This window comes from Homalodisca vitripennis, chromosome 8 (assembly GCF_021130785.1).
Source record: "Homalodisca vitripennis isolate AUS2020 chromosome 8, UT_GWSS_2.1, whole genome shotgun sequence".
In the NCBI taxonomy this organism is placed as follows: domain Eukaryota; kingdom Metazoa; phylum Arthropoda; class Insecta; order Hemiptera; family Cicadellidae; genus Homalodisca; species Homalodisca vitripennis.
Window position 1 is genome coordinate 112,874,972 of NC_060214.1, and position 26,733 is coordinate 112,901,704.

Genomic DNA, 26,733 nt, shown 5'->3' on the forward strand with positions numbered 1-26,733 from the left:
TAACACATCGCTCTAGTCTAAATGGTATTTGTTGCTCTGTTAGTCTCGTCGACGTTGAAGCAGTCGACGGCGCTGTCAGCTGACAAGAGGAGTGGGCGACAATCACCAGAGAAGCGGAAAGAGTCACTCAGTGATGCCACCACAGTGTCACGACATTCCCCCACCTCTGATACCAAGCGGGATTCTATCACGGAGACTACCAGGTGTGGCATCTAACTTAACTGTAGATTTTGTAGAGAAGTAGATTGTAGTTAGTCTTCCTTTGTTTTGTTAATCAGCTGAAGATTTAAGAGGAAAACTGTCCAAACGTTTACATTCAGCAAGTGCTTGTTTGAAATTTAAAAGAGGAAGGATTTATTGGTTCAGGTTAGGGATGGCCTGATGAAACTTCAAGTATTTTCGAAACAGTTTCGACAGTGAAACTGTTGCGCCATGAAACTGCTGCGCGATGATGGCAGTTGCAATAGATAATAAACGTCTATATGAAACAGGAAACAGCTTATTTGAAACAGGAAGGCTCTGAATCAGGATCAGTTAACGTTTGTGTGGAAAACTGACTATTGTAGTTCCACTCATATTTTTGTCGTACTTTGATTTATTTATATGTACCGTAATTTAATTATTTAACAACAATATTTTGTTTGTGTCAGAAAAACACCACCAGTTGGTCTTATATTATTATAATGTATAATTATTATTCATATTATCTAAAAGTTGTTTACATTTATTTCAACCTACGTTTCGATCAGTAAATATGTCTAAGAACACAATAATAGTGGTAATAATAGTTTATATAATATGAATAAATTAAATGAAAAAGGTTTTATAATTTATTTTATTCCACTAAAACGGTGATCTGAATCATCACATTAGTAAGGCAGAGATGATGTATTATCTATTTTGATGGAACAGAAACAGCACAGGACTTTGAAAACAGCATGGTTGCATCTAGTATTCTTTACAGTAGTCTTAACTGTTGCAACACATTAGTTAAATTAAAGTGATGCGCAGCGTAAACTGTTTCGGGAAAACAACAGTTAAGGCCATCACTAGTTCAGGTGCATGGAGGAAAAAATGTTGAAGAGGAAGGAGGCATTGTCGTTTTTAACTGGATTTAAGAACTCAAGTACAAGAACCGCTTTTTGATAAGTTTTTTATACTCAGTACGTTCGCTGCTTTCCGCTGTAGTAAGTGGTTACACATAAATTTGGTGTGGTTTAGCGATATCGTAGGTGAGCTATCTGTACTACCAGTCAGGATGAGTGCGTGGTCCAAGGTACTAACTCTTGGATGTGGGAGTTGACCTTGGATTTTTGCGGTCTTATGGCATGTGGTAGAGCTGGCTGGAGGGCCCACATTAAAATAACAGTAGTTGTCTTCGGTGGACGTTGACAAGATCAACCAATCAATCAACATTTTTTTACTGCCATAAAATAAAGATCATTGACAAAGTCTCATTACAGCTTTCATTATGAATATAGCCAAGTCAGTTATAAAACTTAGATTAATTATATCTTAAGTTACGCAAACATAAGCCACAATACTCAAATACAGCCAGTGGCATTGGGTAATTTAAAATAAAATGTTTTTTAATCAGAAGAACTCGTCCAGTGCATAAAATTGGTTATCTAACAGCTATAAGTAATATTTATTCAAAAATATTTCTTTATTGTACTTTAGGACTAAGGGTAACAAATGGTTGTACACCCTCAGTGCAATAACAGAATGGCTTTCAAGAGTTTTGCTCAATATATTAAAATGAATAGATGCAGCATTTTTATTCCTGGTATTGTGGGAGTGTTTTATACTACTAGGCTTTACTAAGGATTTTGAAAGATATATTTCATAAGATCAAAAAGATACAGGTTCATTATGGTCTGAATTTTACAAATAGTAAAATGTATCTTTGTCTTTATTACACAAAAGAAACCAGTCGTGTTGTGTTATTTTATGTTTTGCAAGGCGTTAACTATACAATCATTACCATAATAATAGCTTTTAAAAGTTAAACAACAAATTTAAACCATTAAAAACCTTATGCCAAAGTTAATGTGTCAAAAAATTTAGAAGTCCAGGAAATTCCACATTTTAGGAATAAAATAAATTATAATATTCATAAAATTTTGTCATCAGCACTCATGCTGTCCTAATTTCAATAATTTGCCGCCATACCTTTCTTTCAATACATTTTCTTAGCAAATAACTTTATTTTTAAGTATTTAAAAAGTGCAAATAGTTACCACCTTTACAAGCTCTTCAAACGATACAGAAGTGACTTACATTTGTTTTGAAGGCGGGAGTCATTGAAGACCTCTGGAGACTCGACAGTGACTCGAGTCACAGAGACCACAACAACTTCCTTCCTGGACAACACAAGTCGGGTGACTGGAGTCCAGGACGTACTGACCAGGATGAGGAACGCAGACCTAGGTGAGTCCTATACACCACGTGAATAGTTAAAAATCAGGAAAAAGGATATTTCCACTTGATCCCTACACTCAGACTTATTGAATATTTAATTATCACTTACCAAAAAGTTGCTACTCATAGAACTAAGTGTCCGGCAAGAAGATAACGTTCCAGCCAATACTCAAGAAAAATGAATGAATATGAAGAATTGATCCAAATATTTTTCCAATTGAAGTAGTCGCGGGAGAACTCTTAGGAGGCGCACAATTTTTTTTATACGGGGTGTCTATAAAAGAACTCCGGGGTTTTAAGACAAAATATTTTAATAAAGTAAAAAACGTACATACATGTTTTATACATGATTAGAAAGCTTACATTTTCAAGATTTTTTAACAACTTAGTAAAGTTCAATGTGAGCTCCGTTAGTGGCACGGCACACGTCGAAACGGTATTCTACCTCTTCCCATGTCCCTGGCGAGCATGTCTGGGGGAACGGACGCCACGCAATTCACTATTCGTTCCCTGAGATGGCGAACATTTCGAATTTTCTCCGCATAAACAAGATTCTTGATATGCCCCCAGAAGAAAAAGTCCAACGGAGTCATATCAGGGCTCCTTGGTGACCATGGAATAGGTCCTTCCCTTCCAATCCACCTGTTACCGAAACGAGCGTCCAGTGACTCACGCACACGCAAACTGAAGTGTGGCGGCGCCCCATCTTGTTGGAAGTAAACTAAACCTTTCTCCGCCTCAATGTCATCCAACTGAGGATAAACATACTCCTCTAACATGTCACAATAGACATCACCATTGATATTCCTTTCGGCAAAAATGAAGGGACCTATGACTCTGTCATGCATAAGAGCACACCAAACATTCACTTTGGGCGTGTCACGTTCGTACTCAATAAACTCATGGGGCGGCTGTGAACCCCAAATTCTGCAATTATGCCTGTTTACAGTTCCGTTCACATAAAAAGTAGCTTCATTACTAAAAAACCACACTTTAAAAAAAATCATTATCTTCATCAATTTTAGCCAGCATGGAAACAGAAAAGTCGAATCTCTTAACCTTGTCTGCCGGTTTGATATGGTGTAAAAGTTGAATCTTATAGGCAGTTAAACGAAGTCTTTTATGAATTACCTTATGGACTGTTGATCTTGGTAACCCCAATTCCAGACTGCGTTTTGTTACCGATTTCTTAGGGCTTCGAGTGCATGAAGCTCGGATTCTGTCTACATTCTCTTGAGACACACGCGGCCTACCCGGCGACTTTTGCTTCAAAACACTTCCTGTTTCCTTGAACGCACTTAACCACTGACGAATTGTTTTGTCTGTAGGCGGGTCAACACCATAGCTACGTCGAAAGTTTCTTTGTACAGTAACAACAGAATTAGTTTCTATGAGCCAAATAACACACTGAGCCTTTTGTTGAGGGGTCGCCATAGCGCGGCAGTCCAGACGACACTGACTGCCTGCCGCAGCCGCTACGTCATTTCAAGGTCAACGCTCCGCAGTGCTGCCAACTGTTGAGAGAAACATTTCCAATTGGTATGAGTAAAACTCTTTGAGCTGCTTGTTTCAAAAGAATTGATCAAATGTTGCTATCTTTTATAGTTTTAAAAATATTAATTTTTTAAACCCCGGAGTTCTTTTATAGACACACTGTATATTCAGTTCAGGAAGGACAGAAACTCTTTCGTTAGAAGGTCGTTCTTCTGTAGCGGAAGCTTCCTGTTACCTGACTTCCTTTCAACAGCATACCAATGGGAAGTTCAAAGCACCCTATCCTTTTGAATAAAAGTATATTTTAAGCAGACTTTTTACAATTGGCCCATTACTGATGGTACAGGTTTAACCGCTGAATGACATAATCGTTTGAGCTTAAGGATATCCATAAAATTGAAAACTAGATTTTAGGAGATTAAGAATATCTCAACAGGAAATAGCTTTACATCCTTCCACAAACAGTACACCCTTGACTAAAAATTTAGATATCGAATCTCACTTGGAGATATTTCTGTAAGTGTTACTTGGTTGTAAAACATACTCAAATCAAAACTTTTTATCTGTTAAAGACAATGTCATGATTATGATCAAATTTATATTTGTTTGTGAATTTCAAAACTGTTGTTGTTTGAACTTATGGTATTTAAATTAGGTTCTTGAAAAATATCAAGTTACTAAGGTTATCATCAGTGGTGTAACTAACCTATTTATCATCAGGGGGATAAATCTGACTGATGAGCACACCTCAATGGCGATATGGAATAAATCTAAATTTAAATAAATTAGATAGGCCTAACTGAAAGTAAAACATTAGTAATGATCGTAATACGCTTTGGTTTTAGATACTCTGCACATCTATTTTTGCTAGTTTTAATTTATCAACAAAAATCCACCACACCCAAGATTTAAAAAGAGTATGTTTTTCTTACAAAACTATTTTAAAACATCCCAGCTGATAGCAGAATGGAATGTGGGTAGGCCGGACTCATGTGTAGAGGATTTTAGACAGAGCCATGGTTAGCGTTTTGTGCACTATGCGCTGAGATAAATTCATGTCCGTCTTCCATCAGAATCATACAAACAAAAAATATCCAAATGGCTAATTGACACATGGATTAGCAACTTAAACAAGAATAAGGCTAGTTTTATCGGCTTCACTTCCAATCGTAAATCAAGAGTACCATTGTAACACAAAAATGTAAATCAAACAGAAATACGTTAATATTTAACATTCATGTTACACACATGATTGAGATACATCACACTTTTATTGTCAAGGAAGCTTGACGGACAAATTCATGAGCGAGAGCCAGGAATGCTGTAATTCGGAAACATGAACTTAGCCCACTTCCAAATCCCCTCATCGCTGAGCAGAAGGACTCTGTTGTACGCCTTAGCTAGGTGTAGAAAAAGGTGCTTACACAACTATGAATATTATTTATCAAAGAGTAATGTGTATCTTCGTCTTATAAAATACAACCGTCCACACATTTTGTTGTTTACAATGACAAGATTTCCATAGTATAAAATCGTGATTCAGGTTCAGTTGACTGTCCGCACTCTTTTTTCATAATTTGTACTGCGTATTAAAATCTAATCTCTTACTTGCATTCCAAAAGATCCTAAAACCTCTTGCCCGCGGAGGCCCCAGACCCTTACATGCAGTATCAGGGTTTGGTGAGGACAGATATTTTAATAATGACAATTCACAAGTAAATAGTAACTATTGTCAAAGTAATTTAACCGTTCTAGCCTCATCTGTAGACTCTACCTTTACCAGTGTTCCAAGTCTCCTGCTGTCAACCTTCTGTTTTGTAGCCATACAATTATTTTTGTTATAATTTAATATTTGTGCATACCAGTCTCACTGAGAGTTCTGACCACCTGTTCATACAGTTAACTGAGAGTCCTGACCACCAGTGCATACCAGTCTCACTGAGAGTTCTGACCACCTGTGCATACCAGTCTCACTGAGAGTTCTGACCACCTGTGCATACCAGTCTCACTGAGAGTTCTGACCACCAGTGCATACCAGTCTCACTGAGAGTTCTGACCACTTGTGCATACCAGTCTCACTGAGAGTCCTGACCACTTGTGCATACCAGTCTCACTGAGAGTCCTGACCACTTGTGCATACCAGTCTCACTGAGAGTTCTGACCACTTGTGCATACCAGTTTAACTGAAAGTTCTGACCACCTGTGCATACCAGTTTTACTGAGAGTTCTAACCACCTGTGCATACCAGTTTTACTGAGAGTTCTAACCACCTGTGCATACCAGTTTCACTGAGAGTCCCAACCACCTGTGCATACCAGTTTTACTGAGAGTCCCAACCACCTGTGCATACCAGTTTTACTGAGAGTTCCAACCACCTGTGCATACCAGTTTTACTGAGAGTTCCCGACCACCTGTGCATACCAATTTCACTGATAGTCCAAACCACCTGTGCATACCAGTTTCACTGAGAGTCCTGACCACCTGTGCATACCAGTTTCACTGAGAGTCCCAACCACCTGTGCATACCGTTTTACTGAGAGTCCTGACCACCTGTGCATACCAGTTTTACTGAGAGTCCTGACCACCTGTGCATACCAGTTTTACTGAGAGTTCTAACCACCTGTGCATACCAGTTTTACTGAGAGTTCCGATCACCTGTGCATACCAGTTTTACTGAGAGTTCCGATCACCTGTGCATACCGTTTTACTGAGAGTTCCGACCACCTGTGCATACCAGTTTTACTGAGAGTTCCGACCACCTGTGCATACCAGTTTTACTGAGAGTCCTGACCACCTGTGCATACCAGTTTTACTGAGAGTTCTAACCACCTGTGCATACCAGTTTTACTGAGAGTTCCGATCACCTGTGCATACCAGTTTTACTGAGAGTCCTGACCACCTGTGCATACCAGTTTTACTGAGAGTTCTAACCACCTGTGCAATATTGTCAGCCCTGACAGTGCAACATTCACCCCATTGTTAATATGTTTATCTTTTATGGCAGGTTTAATTATTCCAGTGGATCAATCAATCATTAACTTCTTTATCTACACGTTCACCAAGAATAGTACAGTGCTAAAGTGTTCAAACTAGTGTTCTGTAATAATATCAAAATTGATTTAGATTTTTGAATCATGGAGCAGAATTCATGTTTGATCATAAAATAATTAAATGGATTTTGCAATATTTGAATTTTAATATTGAGTGTTTATGAAGAAATTTGATGAGGCATTTTTTGCTTTGATATTCCACTTATGTGGTCCACTTTGAGTCCTTGTGCTAATACTGTAAAAGAGTTGCTCCAATTGTCTCAATTTGTTTCCTAGTATAGGCACTGAGGTGTATGTACCGTTTACATAAATATTATGTTAGCTGATTATAAATATTATTTATTTTTGAAATGTTAAGGGATATTAGGTTGTTTAGTAAAACAAATATGATTGAATTAAGTGTAATTTCGAGGTATAGATTATGCTAAAGGACAGTATGGGTTCCAATATATTTTGTGCTTTAAAGGACAAAAATTACAGAAAGTTTACCACGGTAACCATGGTTTGGTATGTCCAGTGAGTGAGAGTGGAGACACGGATGCTGACCGGGAAGCTAGAGCTCTACTCAACAAGTTCTTGGGAGCATCAGTGATCCTGCAGGGTATGGAGCAGGGCATGCGCGCCGGAACAGTGCCAGAAGGTACGCCAGGCAGTGCCGCCCTCGTCAGCAGCGTAGAGAAGCAGCGTGTGGTGAGTACAAACATTTGTTTTCACTGTTTCAATGTGCAAAACACAAGGTGGTCGGCTACAGGTTTTATTATCACAGGTATTCTCATTTCCTCAGACTGATACAGATATAGAGGCTGTAACACTTTGGAGGAACGTATGTAGAAGAGAATTTGAGATCATTATTATTAGACTTCCTTTTTAAGTTTGTGGGTTATATTAATTTTTTTATGTTAATTTCTTGTTTCACTGAACGATGGCAAATGTCCGGAAAAATCCTGTTTCCTTCACAATCCTTCCATCGTCAAAAATAACCTTCAAACAAAGTATATTAATTTGTCATGCGTGACTCCTCCGATTATAGAATATCTTAGCCCTTTGCACGCCACTAATAAATCCATTAACTTTCCTATACCATTAAGGCAAGTAAAACATTTTTGTTTCTTTAAGTTCAAAGCTAATTTTTGTTGTAACTGAATTATAGAAGGTAAAAGCAAAAAAGTAAAAGACAGTGCATTTTACTTAAAATTAGCGTGTTTATTGGTAAAAATAACAATTTAACTAAACTGTTTATTTCAAATAAATTTTAATTTCATTTTAAAATGTAATTAAACTGAAAAGTAATTCTAATATTCTAGTAATTTTATTTGAAAATGGTACTTACTTTCCGGATGTAACACATGGTAGATTATAATTTTAATTGTTATGTATCAACATAGCCCAATAACCATTTGTATTGATGGTAATTGAAACAACTTTAAGACTGTGTATAATATTGAAGTAAACCTATTTAAAACATATCTCTACTTTTAATACAAGAACAATAAATAAATACAAGTATCATTTAATAGAAGGAAAGTCAAAGATTATCTCAATTGTAAAATAGGATTATTTGTTTATGGGAATTAAAATTTGGAAAGAGATATGAAAATTTAGTTATTTTTGATGAGCATTAGTTTTTATTGATTAAACTGGTTAAAAACTGTAGTTTAATATCGCCCAAATTCGATTTAGAATTCTGAATGGATATACATAATACAGATATCACTGAATACTTATTCTACTTGTAAATCATTATTTTTCCTGTGATACTTAGGATTTAATTTGACAAACATAACTTTATATTACCCTTTATTTTAAATATTTAATTTAAATCAAAGCTTACTTTGTATTTAACAAGATCAGGTTTATTAGGTCACAGTTGGATATGGTGTATCCGTATCCATATTTTCATCCCTACTTATTCTGGAGAAAATAAGATTTACTGCCTTGAAACTTGTTCCTCTCCATGAGAAAATGGTTAGTTTTTGCATAACTTTTGTTCATAACATTTAATACTATTTAAAATTTTGTCCAATTGCTCCGAGTCTTCAACATAAACAAATATTCAATTATCATCTATTTATCACACATTTAATTTACCAGACTACTTTGTGACATTCAGAATCTGCTGCAGCTGTTACATTCATTGATGATTTTGTTCTGAACCGTACTATAATGGAGAATAGGATACATAATAGTAATTTAAAGTTGTCGCTGCATTAATATGACTATTGTTTGTCCTCTTGAAAATAAAATTATTACATTAAGAGACCAGATATTTAAAAATATAACAGTATTGTTTATAGCGGTGCAATTAACTTCTAGTGGAAATCAGGAAGATGGTGAAAACATTCTCGATTTCTCATCCAACCTTTCACCCACTGTTCTTGGTACTAATTCAATCAATGTACCTAAATATGTACAATTTAATATACATAGGTGTTCAACATTAAAAAAACCTAAAACAGAGAAATCATGTATTTGAAACCAGTATACCGAATTTGCGTCTGCAGGATTAGAAGGTGCCCACTGCCCATTGGATATTGTAGTTTGGAAAACCAAGATTTGATAATCCATAGACAGTTAAGTCCATTCTTCTGAGTTATTTTTGTTCTCTTAGGACAAGAAGCTTATAAATTGCACTTAGTCCTGTAAGAACCTTTGTGCTGCTTCTGGAGTGACAGGATATTCAGGATGGGTAAGGTTAGAGAGTAGGGGCCGCCTCCAATCGAGATTCATGAGGAAGAATTAGGGCACTACATCTCAAAGTCTTGTCTCCCCGGAAGAAGGGGAGGCCAGCTCTGAACCAACCTCCCCAGTCAAAGTAGGCAGGGGGTGGCACACCCTTGTTGAGGCTAGCAAGAACCTCTGAGGTTAGGGAACAAACCCTACCGACTCCAAAAGTCATCTCCCACAGTGGACTAGACCTATCGAATTGCCCTGAACCCCAGAATCTCGACGTATGCTGGTTAGTGATGTGCCGCTCCTGGACATCCATAAGGTAGCCCAGATTGAAGTGACACATCAGTTTTTGTTGTGCCCAGTGGTGGGTTCAACTGGAAGGTATAAACCAGCCAGAAGTGATCCCTGCTGGGTGTTCTTCTGAGTTGTAGCCAATTTTATAAGGGGGACAGCGTATGATGTTGGTGAGACCATTGTTGAAGTTTTGATTGTGGAAAATGCTGTGGGTGGAATATGTTTGTCAGGATTTTTTATATTGCGACTATTTTTGGATATATGGAGTGTTAAGATTAGGCTGAGCAACATTTGTACTGTTGTTGATAAATAAAATTTAGAGTCACGTATGTGATTGTTAGGTGTCCTGTATTTTAGAATTGTGATGGATCTGGTGAAAGTAGAAGAATATGATGAAAATAGGATGAATGGGGCAAGATTTACCGGGTTTTTTGGGGATCCATAGGGTTGGTTCTCAGGTGAATCGGTGAATTTGTTTGGGTTGACAGCCTAATGGTTGGAAAATAGTGGTGGGGTGGGATATTATTCAAAGAGATTTAGGGCAATAAGGGAAGGCTTAGAGAAACCGTTGAAACCCTCTTCTATGATCTTGATGAGATAGGTTGGCCAGGGTGCTCATGAAAGGTATATTCTTGGAGTTGTTTCAGATTAGTGTTTTGCACGCAGCCAAGCTAGTCATTTTATTCCTGACAAGATTGTGATGTATCCTATATTGTGAAAGGCTCTGACTAGTTATTTGTGCACTTTTCTAGAGAAATGGATATGATGTCAGGCTTGGGGAGAAACCGTTTTGTGATCTTGGTGATCTTCCCCAAAGTTTGATTTCCATATTAAGGAAGGTAATTTTCTTTCAGAGGAGGTGTGCGAAATAAAATTGTCATGAGGTTTTAAAAAGTGTCAAGCAAAGTTCAAGTTTTTCTAAGTCTAGGATCATGTTATAGACTAATATATACATACACATAAGTCCAGATCATCAAGATCATGTCTATGGAGTGCAGTTTGCAAAGAGGTTGGATAAATTGTTTTTGAAGGAATTTCTTCTTTAGTCTACCCAAAAAGAGAATGTTGTTGAAGGAGGCCATGAAGGTATAGTTAGAGGTACTTGCACAGCCTGTGAAATTGGTACTCCTTGATTTAAATGGTGGTACAATGGCTATTTGGAAAATAAGTGCCTTTCGTAAATTTAAAAATACTCAGTAGTTTTACAGCTTTTTAAGTATGTTGATTCAAAATAGCAACACAAACTAGTTTTCAAGAAAATACTATTTAAAAATTTCCTAATGAATAAAATTCTGTCACGTGCACACAACCACCAATGATAGTGAATATTTCAGGACTCCACTAAACTTAGAAAAAAAAAACAAAAGACGTTTAAATAAATTTTTCAATTTTTAGAGGACAAAACTGAAATCACAAAAATTGAACAAACAGATTCTTAATAACAACATCACAGACTTCATAGTACCAGGAGAGTATATTGGAGAACAATTTTGAACAACTTTAGTTTGGAGTTCACAGAAAAGCACTGTATAATAGACAAGGCAACAAAGAAATTTATACAGTATAATACTTGTGTGTAGTTTTTGTTGATAACATAATCTATCATCTTAACTCTCTTCCAGCATAGATTCAAAAAAGGCTGTTATAAACTATCATCTTTAACGATGACTGTTTCTGATATTGAGGTTAGGTTGATCTTGCTTAACTTTCAAGAAGTGTATGACAACATACCTTATTACATGTTTATTAGTGAGGACACTTTCGAAATTTGGATCTTCTCCTGGACCTCTTTATTGGGCCAAATCTTATCTTACCAGAAGGACAAAATGTCAAGTTTGGTGGAGCATATTCATAAAAATTCTGGAGTGTCTCAATGTTCCAGTCTGGAACCTTTGATCTTTTTGTTTTTATTCAGTGACATAACCTTTATTAAGATCGATGACATCCAGTTTTATAATGGTGATACAGATCTAATCCATTACAAGTAGAATTTTACAACAAAATGTATATATTTAGTATCAAAGGAATTTCAGCAGAAAAATCAAAACTACACATTCTAAGCTAAAAGTAGGTTTGAATTTATGTTAATTATCTATGGCAACGTTCCAATACGACAGATAAACAACACTGAAATCGCAGTATGGTCTCCAATATGTGAAGGCCCTCGTGTCAAATACCTCAGCTGGCTTTGGTTGCACAACAGTTTAAATATACCCCCGGAACTCCCAGAAGTCTACGACATTGCTTGACACAATGCCAGCAACGACCGTGGCATAAGTTTTGGTCACATGTCATCTGTGGAAAGAAGTAATGACAAAACAAACCGTTGTGGGGATTAAAATTAAGTTTGTTTACTTAGCAAATGCGTGGAAACACGTAGTTTAAACATGTTGTGCACAACTCAGTGTACGTTTATACTACGTTCTAACCCAGACATGAAATTTTGCAATTCATTTTCCACAATTCATCCTTTACGTTGTTTTCGGTCAAGTAAGATTTGAAAGTGCTCAGAACTGTTGCACTTTAAATTCTCCAAATTTTTGGCCCTATTTAGGCGATGTGCAAAATTTAATTAGTGAGCAGGTTTTGTTAACTTACTGTGGCTGGCACCTGCACGTTTGAACGTGCAAACTGCCAGCCTGCACAGGGCAGTGATGCCTGATTTGCACATTCACTCAATTAAATTTGTATTAAAAATTAACTGGTTTATATACTGGTTTACAAAATTAAACATTCAAGATACTTGATTGGACTTTAAGAGCTCCATAATGAGACCAATGCTAATCTTTTGGACTACCCGGTGGAAAATAAAAGTAAGGATGGTATTTAATAACAGCTTTCTTCATATAATTATCTTGTATAAAAAATTTAGTCAATCAGATTACAAGTTTACGAATTATGAATTTTCAAAGTTTCAGTCAACTTTAGTTTGGTTGTAAAGAGCCAAAAGCCTGTATTTTTTCCGTTGATAACGGCAATAAAAATCGGAAGTTATTGTTTTTAATAGTTTATATCCAAACACAGAAATAAACTAGCTAAATTTGAATATAACTCCCATTATTGTAGCTGTATTGGTTGGTTTGTGTTAACTTTCAAACTCTGGTATCAAAACTACTTGATGCGAGATTAGTGCATTTGTTTCTGTTCTTTTGTCGTAACAGTTTATTAAAGCTAACCATTTCAGTTATTCTTTATAAAGCATATTGTTTCTCTAGTTGTATTCGGACTTCTGATCGTTAAGCACAGAACACAACCGGTCTGCCCAAGCCTATTAAACAATAACAAAATGGAACTGAATTGTGCATTTTAATTGATATTCCATAGTTTTGCCATATTGAGAGAAGAGGTAAAGTTACTATTGCCATCTTTATATGTCCAGACCAATGCCAATCTATTGGACCACCCAGTCAAGAATAAAAGTAAGGATGGTATTTTTATAACAGCTTTCTTCATATGATTATCTCGTACAATGACAATGTTAGGCCTAATGCACTTAATTTTGATCATTGCGGTACGGAAGTTGTCTCACTTCAAAGGTCTCTTTTAATACGCATTCAAACACGTTTTAGTTTTTCTTCTAATGGTTTATATTATTAAAATGAATGAGTACATAAATATTTGAGATAATTTTCTAGATAACCAATAAAAATGTTGGAAAATGTAAAAAAAGTGTTTGTATGCATACTAATTATATATTTAAATGATACGTCTTTAATAACTCTACAATGGCCGGTACTACAGCCGGCTTAGACACTTAAGTGGTCTTAATACGTATTCCATTAGTGAGATAATAAATTAAACTTTTCAAGTGCAGTGGTGCATTATATTATAAGCCAAAAAGCTCTAAATTATTAACTAGCATCTCAATGATTCTAACAAAATACCAGTTTATTCCGTGTCAGAAAATTACTAGTATTCTGATTATAGTTGTAATAACATCTATGCATAAAGTTAAAGGTTAGTTAATACTCCTTATTTTTCTAATACAGAGCATGTCGATCGTATCTAATTCACACAATAAAAATTTCTTTTAAATCAAGAGATTTGAAGACAAATCTGAACCAAGGATAACACTAGGCATTAGGTATTTTATATATACAATTTCTTTTATTGTTATTGAAATGCTATTACAATGAGACATAGTGTTGTTTTTTCTGCTATTGGCGATTGTAATTTATCTGTTTGTGATGTGGAACCAAAACATTCAAAAAAAGAAATCTTTGTGTATATCTTCATGCAGGGGTTCCTTCTGGTGTCGGTCCCACAGCTTGCAAAATTTGATATTCTATGTTTTTGGTTTTCACACAAATGCAGAATTTTATTAGGAACTTGTTTTACAGAAACTCAACTAGTAACCAATATTCCACAAGACAAAACAGAAAATGTGCAAATGCAGAAGTGCAGTGGCTGGGTGGGTTTATGTTAGTTAGGGGTCTAGTATAAAGTTTTAAGGAGGACATTTCTAACTTTTGATCTGCAACACAAGACTGTTGAGTTTCTATCTCAAGATGGAATGAAACCATTTCAAATTCTCATGGCTGGTGATATTGTTCAAGGATTGAATGTAACAAAAAGACAAACGTTACACACGTGGAGCATTTAAGATTCCATGAACTCTCAGATGAAAATGCTCTAATGTTTTGCAATTTGATGTCTTTCTGAACCACAACAAAGCAACTGATTGTGCAAGCTTTTCTATACTTGCAATTGCCACTTAAGCCCTAGCCAAGTATACATTTCAAGATGTTTTATTTATATTTGTGGAAAGTGCCTCTGGTAAACACGGTTTTACATTTAAAATATTGATGTTTTTTCTCTGATTTTACGGATATGTCTTTCGCAAACCATTGACTACAAACACAGTTTCAAATGGATAAATCTGCATCTGTTCACGAAGGTTAATAACCTAAGTCAACATTATAATGTGAGTAACAAAAATTAAAAGTTCTAAAATTTATAATAATAATTATGAAAAATACTTCATCCTCATAGTATTGATGGAAAAGTCCATAATTCTGTGATCCTTTCAAATTTTCATAATCAATAATGAGCATTAAACAAAGATCCTTGTAATATATTGATGACTTAAAAAAATAAAATTTGTTTATGAATTAAAATTGTATGTTTAATTTTTGTTTTTATTGAATGTTTGTTTTTGTTTTAATTTGTCATGAAATAACATTATATAATTTATTGTAAAAGTATTGATGATAAGGAATCATCACTTATAATTGCCTCATACTGTTATTGGTGATAAGGAATGTTATTGATGATAAGGGAATGTTATTGATGATAAGGGATGTTATTGATGATAAGGGACAGTCAACTATAGTTGCATAGTTGCAGCATACTGTTAGTGATGATAAGGAATCATCAATTATAATTTCCTCATACTGTTATTGATGATAAGGAATCATCAAATTGCATCGTACTGTTAGCAGAGAAGGGAGCCTGAAAGACAGTGTGACTAACGAGAATAGCATCCCAAACAGTCACTGGGAATGTTGAGCAAGTGTGGGAGTCGACACAAATAACAATAATCAAGAGAGATTCGTTGCCAACGACAGACACTCTTATAGAACATTTAGCACTTGTGTTTCATCCTCGTGTCTGCCATAATACAAGACTTTGCTGCCCTCAGTTACACTTCTAATAGTATCTTCCATCACCTTGTTACAGTATTTTAAAACTTATTCATTATTGCCTTTTTTGCCTAAAAATTATAATATTTCTATAAGATATTTTTGTTAAAGAAATTATAAATTCATTACTTAACAAGGCAATAACTTTTCTGAAATTCCAGGATAAACCAAATCGTTTTACTGAAATTACCTAAGCATCACTAGAAGAAACACACGGCTTTAAGTATTTTATTGAATTTTTAAATAATGTCTTAAGACATTTCAAAACATAAATAGAATCTCAAAGCAATACAGTAATAACATAATGCATTTACTTTGTTTGTAATACTATACAGTGTTATTTCTGTAGGATTCTAAGGGTGACAAGGCAAATGATGATAAAATTAAGGGTGAAGAGGCCAAGTGTGACAAAGCCAAGGGTGAAAAGGCTGAGAATGATGAGTCTAAGGATGACAAGGCAATGATGATGAAATTAAGGGTGACAAGGCTAAGGGTAGTGAGGTTAAGGCCATAGAAGCAAAGGATGGTAAGACTAAGGGTGAAGAGACTAATGAGGACAATACTAAGGTTGAGAAGGCTTAGTGTGATGAGGCTAATGGTCGTGAATCCTTGTTGGACATTTAGACCAATAGTGGGGATACAAATGGCAAAGAAAGGTTGATGCTAGATGCGGATGTAATGTTTTAATGACCCAAGTCAAGGATAATTGCATGTTTATTTGTGTTGCGAGGTTGGCAATGGTCTCTCCTTGTGCTGCCAGCTGCCACGGCTACCAACCCAAATGACGGTAACTACTCTGCGTTCCCATTGTGCATACTTGACCTGTTCTCGATGGAGTCAAGAGTCGGTCAAAGTCTGAATATTTAAGATTGTGTTCAAATTTGGACTAGGATTCGCAATGCTGACTATAAATAAGTATACCTTTGAATTTATTCAGATTCTGATTCTATTCCCAACAATAAGAATACAGTCATCACTTTTAGTTTGTGCTATAAATCTTCAGTTCTATATCAAAATGTGGCATGTAAATGTAAAGTGAATTGTCAGAACGACACTGTTATATTGGCTTGTAAATTCAAAATTCAAATAAAAATTAATATGTGATGCTAAACTCGAGAACTGCTAGACCAATTCGACAATTTTTGGTGTGTAAAATATTTGTTGAAATCAGAGGAAAGTTTGTATAAAGAGAAAAAAATGAAAGAGTTACCAGGAATATTTTGGAATTGGGGAAAAAAATAGTAATATTTATGTTTCATGATCCAAATCTAACTTTGAAATTAAATAAAACATAGTCTTTTAAAGCATGAATCTACAATGGTGCATGAGTTGATATTTGCAGGAACTTGCATAGTTTACTCTATTCAAGATAAACTAAAGTTTTGCAATAGTTTGTTATAGAAATAATAATCTGAGAAATAGTTGGAAGAAAAATATAGGTAGAAATAATGTCTTCCATATTAAAGACTCAACAGGACCTTATTGAAATCTTGTTTAAAAATAAAAACAAAAGTTAGGACAATACCTTTTGTTATTATAATTTATTTCAGAATGTTAATGAAAGCCATTTGGCGTATTCACTGCAAAGAAATAATGAATAGTAATGATATAACCTCAGCAGAAGTTAGCATGTTACAGGATATTAAAAAATTAAACAGAAAAGAATATTCAGTTTTTTATAAAAAAGATTACAATATTTTTACTCAGAGACTTAAAACTGTTAAGGAAAACTGACTTTTATGAGTTTGAAAAAAATATTTGAACTTTGATTAGACTGGTATAGATTTTGAAAATGCATAAATTAGTAATTATTTTAGTGTTAAAATATTAATTCCCTTATGATTGCATCATTTAGTACATTGGTATTGTTTCATGTATTCCCAAAAGAAAGGTACTTGATGTTTTTAAATTTTTTCTAAAGATCAGAAGTTGTTCGGATGAAAATGGCACTCTTGAGAAATGCAAGGGTCAGTTTAATTATTTACCTCGGCAAAGAAGAAACAGAGCAGTGGTAACCTTTGTTTGTCTTCAAATCAGTGGTAAATCCAACTGGCGTTTTCTAAGTTTAGCACTTCGGCCTTCGTCTGGAAATAGTGATTTATTGTCAACAAACAGACCGCAGCACCGTGCATCTCTTACTGCGCGATGGCAAAAATCAACAGATGAATGTTTAAACATTTCATTCCTATGGAGTTACTTAATTTGAAAAAGAAGCTCGTATCTTCTTGCAAGATTAACATTGCGGGGCATGATGGTTGTAATTGTTAGGTCTCTCTCGATGCCAAAGGCTGTTGTCAAAGCTATGCCTAAGGCAGATAGATTTGCTCTAGCCGCCTACTTCATCTAGTTTAAGCTGGAACAGGTTAGTTCCTCCACTGACTGATGCCCTGTCCTCATGAGCCACTGGCGTTTGCGAGGATCTTATCAGAGTAAGGAGACTCAGTACATTACAAGGTCAACAGTATTGACAAAAATTGATGCAGTCGCAGCAGGATTTTAACTTGCGCTATCTCTAACGCAGTCCCAAAGTGCGCCGTCTTAGACCATGCAGCCGTTGGCTCCGCCAGTTACCTTACAAGGAACACTATCTTACAATTCCCTCATGGCTTCTGCTTCATGAAATCTCAGCATAAGATGGTCCCAATGTGCTTAATTGCATGTGGTCATTTGACTTTTAGGGATGTGAAAAATTAGAGAATCATGTATTCCCTTTTCACTCAAATGGGTTTTTAATTTACTGGGATTTTAATGGTTACCTGGGTTATTTCGACATTTAAATACAATGTGTAGAGAGGTTCAAAAGAAGTCATATTATACAGGAGATCTAAAAATAAACGTTTTATGTATTTTTAATCCCATATACCCTTTACTCTTTGTTATATCAAAATTCCACCTCCTCAGTGGCATCTTTCTCTTTGGGAATTCTCCGGTTGGCTACTCGTATAAAATCAGCATTGTTCCAGGTATCAGCTAATCAGTTTGGCCACAAGGCGCAAAACGAGTTTCAACACATTTTCAAAGCGATTCATTCCCACAAAGTGCAGTACGTCTGCAGTTGGTTAGTGTCGGCTTGACCTTGTCTACCGTTGGCCCGAGGCCAACCAACCGAGGTACCTGAGGCAAATATATCTTCCTAGACCTCTGAGCTCGCCATGCCGCGATAATTCTCTTTCATCTCCGTCACTCACTGTTCACTGTTGCCAGGCTCCGACCTTTTCGTCTGCTATCGTCTGTCATGGTACCTTGAGACAGCACTTAAATCGTTGCTCACCGAGTTCAACTTTGTTGCAAGTCAATTTTGTTATCCAGCTGATGATCGGCTGAATCTTACAGTAGCATGGAATGTTCAGGAAGTAAGTCAACAAGGGCGCATCCAATCTTGATTTTCGATTGGGGGCCCCACCTGGATTTTATTTTACCATTATCATTACTGTGACAGATAATTTTGCAATTTAATGCAACCAAACATATAATATTTAAAAAGAAATTTACTCATACTCAAAATTTAGTTCAAAAAGTTCATTTAATTTTATTTTTATGGTTACAATATGAGAGTATTTAAGTTTTTTTCATAAATACATCCTTTTTCAAAATCTCGGAGTGAGCCACCCGAGTTGGAATTGCCTTTAAATGTCTATTTCTAACACTCCATATGAAATTCACAACAGAATAGTTCAAAAAAGTATTCTCCCTTTTTTACCAAAAAAATCAGTTTGAGAGGTATTATTTGAGAAGTGTACAGAAATAATTGGAAGTTTCTCATTTACAGTAAATTATTGTGAATTTTGATTATATACTTGTCATCTATACAGCAATGTTACATAGTACCAAAGCATAAATGGAAGCTTGTCAAATAATTTCAGTTAGTTACTAAGTATTTATTCTATTCACACCTGTTGAAGTTTAAAAATTATTAGTTATTGATTAAAAAAAGAACAACGGAGTAAATGTGTTACATAGGATTCTTTCAAAATAAAGCATAATTATGGTTAAAAAGATAACTGACACTTAAATTGAGCTTCTTTTTATATTTATATACTTTCAGCTAATTTCAGGTATATATGTAATTGATATGAGGGGTTAAATTTACTATGTTGCTAAGGAATTGAACGTATATAGTTAATGTGGTTGTTAAAAGAAATTGTTAGTTATTAATGATTATTTTCCACACATTGTGTCAGAAAATTAGATATTAAAAATAATCAGCTTGGTCATTCAAATCAGTCTTGATAAGTGATTTCAAATGAAAAAGAAAGACAACATTTTTCAAAATTGTATTCAGAGAATTTTTTTAGTAAATTAAAAGTGTGAATAAAATTATTATTTTTAATTTTGTGTTGTTTCCATTCTTATTGGACTTAAGCGAAACTGTGTGGATGCAGTCTAACCAAACAAGTTACTGTTTTCTATGCCCTCTTCAATTGTTGCTGTGTTCAGGCGTAAACAACTGAACTCTTCGGATCTGATATTTCTTAGTATCGCAATGTTGCTCTTCACATTTCATCATCCATCAGTTTTTCACCCTGTACCTCAGGTCAAGCGCCTGAGACAAAGCAGAGAGTCATGAGTAGCTCACGTCATTCACTTTTGTTTGTTCATCCTTGTCGCATGGACGGACGATTAGTCACGTGTTGGTTTGTGATAAATATACTCAGAACTGGCACTCACTTTGCACTCACATGCCACCACCCTGTCTCAGCCTGCAGTGCTCGCCTTCTTTGTGTGCGCTCACTCCTTTATGAGCTTGGGGTAATGTTTCTTCCTTTGGGTTTTTTTTTTCAACTCGACAGTTTGTTTTTCGTTGTCACAGTTGAATAGTGGACTCGCGGCTCATTCAGCGAAGAACAATGGTTGACCTCTAATTCAATTTTAGATCACAGTTCAGTTTAAGTGGTCTTGACTGAGTTTGGAAGTGAGCCAGTCTCACATCCTCGGCAGTTACACTTGTATATCTTGTGTATTCTAAAATCTCTGGTTGAGGAATGTGAGAAGGCAGATAAAATTTAGATCTTTAGCATGTGATTGGCTATTAGGATGTGATGAGTTAACTAGTATTTCCATTTGTGTAGCAATAAGTTAGAAATATGTAGTAGCAGTAGTTTGAAGTAAAAAAAGCTTCATATGCCAAATTGGGCTACTAAAGCTGCCTGTCCTGACGTGTACTATGCAGGGAGACTTCCTCCTGGTATATGAAAGAGCCTCTCGCGTAGGCACTCTGATTCTCCAAGTGTGAGAACTTTGTGGACCATGAGTTTGTAAATAATATGCACACCATTTCCATTGGAGGTATATTGGCAATAATTTCATAGAAAGACATTTTTACACAGCTATACTGTGGTTTCCTTTCTCTTCTCTGTTGGTTTCTTGGACTTGAATCGTCTTTCTAATTGAGGAAGTCATGATTTTAAACAAAACACAGTGCTTTAAGCGAAGTATGTTCGTATATTTTAATAGCTGATAATTTATTTCCCTTTTCCTCCCCTCCCACACTCTAACTCAATCCCTCCCCTCCTTAATGTACTTATAACACCTGATTTCTACTACTCTAAACTGTAAAAGCCTAATTATTTTTGTTTACATTTTTACAATCTAACACAACTAATTAATATTTTTGACTGGTGACAAAGCATCTTTGCCAATGGAACAGTTTATTCCTCAGGGAACTGGTGAATGGGTCAATCTGTGTTCATATACAAAATCAATATGCTGCAAGAATTATCATCAGTATAAATAGACCATTACTCATCCATTGCAGGTCTGATGTAACGCCAATTGGCTCGATAGTGTTTGTCCTTTCAATCAGCAGCTACATCAGTCAGCTCAAGATCGTCTCATGGTTGGGATAGTTTCTAAACGATGTACATTTTAGTTTACAAAGTGCTCAATAGTTTAGTGGACGATGTATGCTCTGCGCTGCGACTCGACAGCGACACGAGTTTTCTCACTAAACTCTGTGATTTATGGATATATACGCTCAGCTTGAGTAAATTTGTGAGTTTGCTTTAGAAAATGTTCCACTTTCTGTCTCTGAATGTTTTCTGTTGTAGTGGAAACAACGTAGAACTTGGCTCTTTTAACCCTTTGAGTGCCAGACATGTGTTTGGAATTCTAGGCTAAAGTGCCGGGGGTATTTTTAGAAGGTGCGATTTTTAGCGATTTGCGTACTGTGATATAATAAACGTCATAATTTTTTGTGTGTTTGCAAAAATATGTATATTAGGCTTTTAAATACTAAAAACATTCTTAAAACATAAGAGAGTCAAACAATCCAAAATTTTATTTTTATTTATTTAACTTTTACTGTCAACACTCAAAGAAGTACTAAAAAAAATCCTTCACTGAATTAAACCTAAGTCACACTAAAACAACAATTTATCTCTTGTATCATTATTTCCATCTATGAACATTATATCTACAAATTTGTATCAAGTTTGAGGCAAAATTAAACATTTTAGAGCTATTTTCATTTTATAAAATTGATTGTTGACTGCCATTTGATTGATCAGCAGTGTTTTGCAGTGTATAGCAAAACGCTTTTAATGAAAAGAACGTTTAATTTCAATGTTAGTTAATATAAAATTATTTATATAGAAGTTTATATACATTTTTTTACATTTTCTTTAAAACGTCGGTAAACGAGACATTAGCATTAAAGGAGTTGATTTTCTATGTCATATCCTGGATAATCTCTACAGGGAAATCATAAATAGTATAATATTTTGGGTACTATTTAATAATAAATAAAAACTTTGTGACTTAAAACTGGAATTTAAAAAAGTTATGGTTAAACGTGGGTTGAATAGTTTAATAACCATATAAGCTAGACAAATTTTGTTCCTGCTCAATTTCATGCAAATTGAACCAAATAATATAATTTAACAACTATAACAAATTTTATTATTTATCTATCTATATGCTCCACAGTGAATTCTAGGGTGTTAAAACTAAGTGATCATCTAGCTGGTTTAGTGGTTCATACATAAGGTTATCACTTACATATTCCAACTCTGTGATATTCTATCCAATCAAATTTTTCTTCACTTTGGTGTGGGATATTGAGAGTTTAACTTACTGCATATGTATTAAATATTTTCCAGCCATACAACATTTTGCTTTCTGAAATTTCAATAACGATGTATCGTTTAGGTTCTTCTTCGTTCTGCTCTCTTAAATAATCTTGCTGTGGGCAGTTTTCTGTCAGTCTGTACAGGATTCCCTGGATGTTTTGTTAGGATCTTTATCTGCAATCCACAAATCCATTTATCTTCAATCCTGAATAGGATTTAACCAAATTACAACTAGATATTTTTCCACATCCGCGAGTCAGAGCTGGAACAGGGACTAGAGGACGAGCCAACGACCCCGCAGTTAGTGTCACAACTGAGGAATGCCTGCGGTGCTGCGCCACTGGCTCACTGCCCACTGGAATGTCTCGGGGACGGCCCTCCGCGCTCGGACACTCCAAGTTGTCGCTCTATCACCGAAATAGGCTCTGTTTGATTCGCACGAGAGGTGTGACATTCTGGTCACAGACAATTCTTTGATGTGTTTTTTATTGAGAAGAATCCACTAAAAGCTTTTAAGCTTAGCATACTGTTGAAATTTCAAGTACATACCTTAGGGAAGTCAATGATTACAAACAATTTGTATTGATTCTCTTATTAGGGTACGGTAATAAAAACATTAACATCTTCCTTAAAGGATATTTATATCAATAAACATACTTATGTTAAGAGTTACTTACTGATGTCATTGGCGTTTCAGGATGTCGAATTAGGGTATGAAAGTGTGTGTTTCACAATATTTTTAATAATTCAGTTTAATGTGAATTCTTCGTTCACTGGCATGAACTCGTACACTTACTCAGATTAATCTATAAATATTCGAAACATTTGTGCAGATTGACTTAATTTGGTGGTTTTAGAGGCAGTAGTGGAAAATAAACTATTCTAGGTGTCCAGAAGCGTTTAGAGCGCTTTAGATTCCTATGTTATATAAAGAGTTTAAAAACCACACTTTCTAATCTGACATTTGTGTCATAACTAGTGAAAAAATCCAGCTTAATTGTTTGAAGGCCAATATTTTGCACATACTCGATTTGACCAACTCCACACAGTTGGAGACCTCTGGCGCGGTTCGGTGGCCAACAAACGTTCCCGCAGTAATGTGTGCTCAGCTGCCTTGCTCTTGGCACCGGCCATTGCCGCAGCCGCCCGTTACTCGGAACTCCCCTCCAATTGCGTTCGCAGTTAATTATCCCTTGTTCTCGTTGACATTTTCATAGCGAGTGCTGTAACAGAATCGTCGCCCTATTGATAAATCGACCGGGAGGTTGTACGATGGAAGAATGTGTTGGAACAGTGCCATCTCGACGGCGCGCAGTGGTTTCTTTGAAACAATTCGAATGTACGACATGTTATTGTAAATCGAGCGGCGTTCAAGATCGACTAGCACCGGTGTCGCAGCGAACACAGCCTTGGGCCAGATCTTGTGCTGTTCACCGAGAACGGACCGCGGGGCGCCGCCAAGTCGCTGATGAGGCGCGTCGGGACGTGACGTTACCAGCTGGCGCCTGCAAGCTGTGAGACTGTATGTCGACACACCTCTACGTGACTATCATTTGTATGTCATCTCACATCGCCACTTTCGTAGAAATGTGTCACATTTAATCCACAATTAATTGGCATTGTGGATCTAGACTTATTGCAATTAATTGTCGGGAGATATGGAAATCAGCAAAATCAGAAGGCAAGTGCAATACCTCGTCATGGTGCCCATTCAAATTGGCCATGTCCAGCGAAAACATGCCAGCAAGGGCCGACTATCCCAGTGCATATGTTGGAACAGTGTTGCACGTCTTGCAAGTACAATGTAAAGAAGTTACTGTCTAAATAGAGAGATGTATGCGTTGAACTTGCTGGCGAGAAACAAATAGTTGCAGGCCGCGCCGCGCGAGGTCGCTGCCAAGTCTTTATTAGTTCTCGGTAAACGAGCGTCTGTCTAGTTCTCACAGTTTTACTTTCGGCGTTTATCTACTATTCCACGGATTAAAATTTTTCACATTTTACCCGCTTTGCCTAAAATTAGCACTTAAGTAGTTGTATGCCACAGATCGCCGTATATTATTTGTCAGATGTTCTTCACTACAGAAATGCGCGGCTAAGAGTTAGCTTTGATTATATTGGTTGTGTAATTAGTAGGAAAGGTGTTAGGTTAATTATCCACATAAGGAAGAAATCGGATAGGAGACTTCGCAATATATTTCACTTACTTTTTTCTAACAGATCGTAGATAAAAAAAAATCATGTTACATTCACATAATATCAATTTTTCAAAAGAAACTTAAAACATTAGATCCTAATAGTTGCTCTCCCCCAACTCATTTCTATCTGCGTTGTTTTCCTTATCTGAGCAGCGTACCTTATCATCAGGTGAGATAAGAAATAAGATTGGAACATGCAAATATAAACTTATCAAAGATATCGTACCTGAATTTCCTCATCGCTAAATTCGTGCTCTGCTTTTGTTCTGCATGAGTAATTCAGATTGACTACTTTTAACCTGTGAATCCTCATAACGAGGAAAGCGTATTCTAAAATACAATTATTAAACTTCTATACGTTACGTAAGTTTGAAATTTGAAGCGTAATTTACGATTTTAGGCAGTTTGTTATTTTAATATGCAGATTAACACTGGTGGACTAAAGTCCAGTTGTGTGGACAGGAAGAACAAAGACAAGGTCCTGTGACACACTGTCGCTGTAGTTACGACGTATTTCTGATTGCGCATGCGCGTGTGTCCCAAAATCAGCTGTTTTCGGCTGAACCGCATTCCTCCCCGCGTACTCCGGACACCCGTGTTTATTTCCAGTCTTCCGAAACTGCGCCTCGTAATTAATTACTCTTTCTGTTATTGGTTCACCGTGCCGACTCCGATGGACATAACCTCTCAAGACGTATTTACACTACTCGTGACTAATTTCCTCGCCGAACCAAGACAATGAGTGGCTTCAGTTTTAGGAAGTCGGGGCTGCTGCTAAGTTTACACTTAGCTTTTTAGCGTCTCTTATTTAGCGACTTCACAGAGTATGATTTATTTCTGGATTAGAAGGTACTTGATGCGAACTCGGTTGAATACCAGGAAGTATAGTTACAGTAAAAATGGGAAACACTAGGAAGAGTGGGGTAGGAAAAGAAATGCTTGCCCAGTTGTAATCTTTTCACCACAATGATGTCTATTGGTGGCTTGGGAACCTCCAGTTTCGGTTGTTCAAAGTTTTGGTTGTTTAGCTTCCCACTTAGCTTTTTAGCGTCTCTTACGTAGCGACTTCACAGAGTATGATTTATTCCTGGATCAGAAGGTTCTTGATGCAAACTCGGTAGAATAATAGGAAGTAGAGTTACAGTAGAAATGGGAAATACTAGGAAGGGTGGGGCAGGAAAAGGAATGCTTGCCCAGTTGTAATCTTTTTACCAGAATGATGTCTATTGGTGGCTTGAGAACCTCCAGGTTCGGTTGTTGTTCAAAGGAGATCGGCTTCTCCAAACAAAAAATCTTTTCCCATCCAAGTTATCATCGATCACGACTTACAGGTGTTCAAACCCGTGACGCCTTCAAGTGAAAATTATGCGTCCTACATTTTCTATCAAGCTGTGCGGGAAGTTTCGTGCCAAAATTTTGCATCTTCCCCTCCCGCTCAGACCTTTTCAAAGCCCTAGTGCTCGTGCCCCTATTGCAGAACGATGTTGGATCGCCACAGACCAATGTTTGATAATAGTCTGAGAGACGATGTAGGACATCTTTTTTTTGTATCCGCCAAGATTTGCCACTGCAATTTGGCATGTAGGAGAAGACAGTATCCAGAAGGCCTTGCCGGAAGGAAGCCTCACGACATGACAATGAGGCCGTAGTACGTAGTAACCCATGCGACGGACGGCCACGGCGGCGGCGCACCACTCCACGAGCCAGGCCGGTACCGAAATAGTCGTCGCCTATTTTGGAAGCACAACACCGCCAGTCAGTAGTGGTGCTGTAGTGCCGCGGATAGCGAGGTGTCAGTGCTATTGTGCGTGGTTGAGTGATCGAGGTGAGTCCCCGTGAAAACGGAGGAAACCGTAAAAATAGCAATTTTGGTGGGAGGGGCCCCGGAGATGTATTTTAC

General features: G+C 36.4%; 1 protein-coding gene across 4 annotated transcripts in view; it reads left to right on the top strand.

Moving 5' to 3' along the window:
* Window positions 1-26,733, top strand: part of LOC124367913 (serine/arginine repetitive matrix protein 2-like) — a 163,910-nt gene that overhangs the window by 102,540 nt on the left and 34,637 nt on the right. For all 4 annotated transcript variants that reach the window (XM_046825112.1, XM_046825113.1, XM_046825114.1 and 1 more), the window contains 3 exons: window positions 44-203; window positions 2,294-2,430; window positions 7,483-7,655. In XM_046825112.1, coding sequence (XP_046681068.1) covers window positions 44-203; window positions 2,294-2,430; window positions 7,483-7,655 — 470 coding nt within the window. The remainder of the gene's footprint in view (window positions 1-43; window positions 204-2,293; window positions 2,431-7,482; window positions 7,656-26,733) is intronic.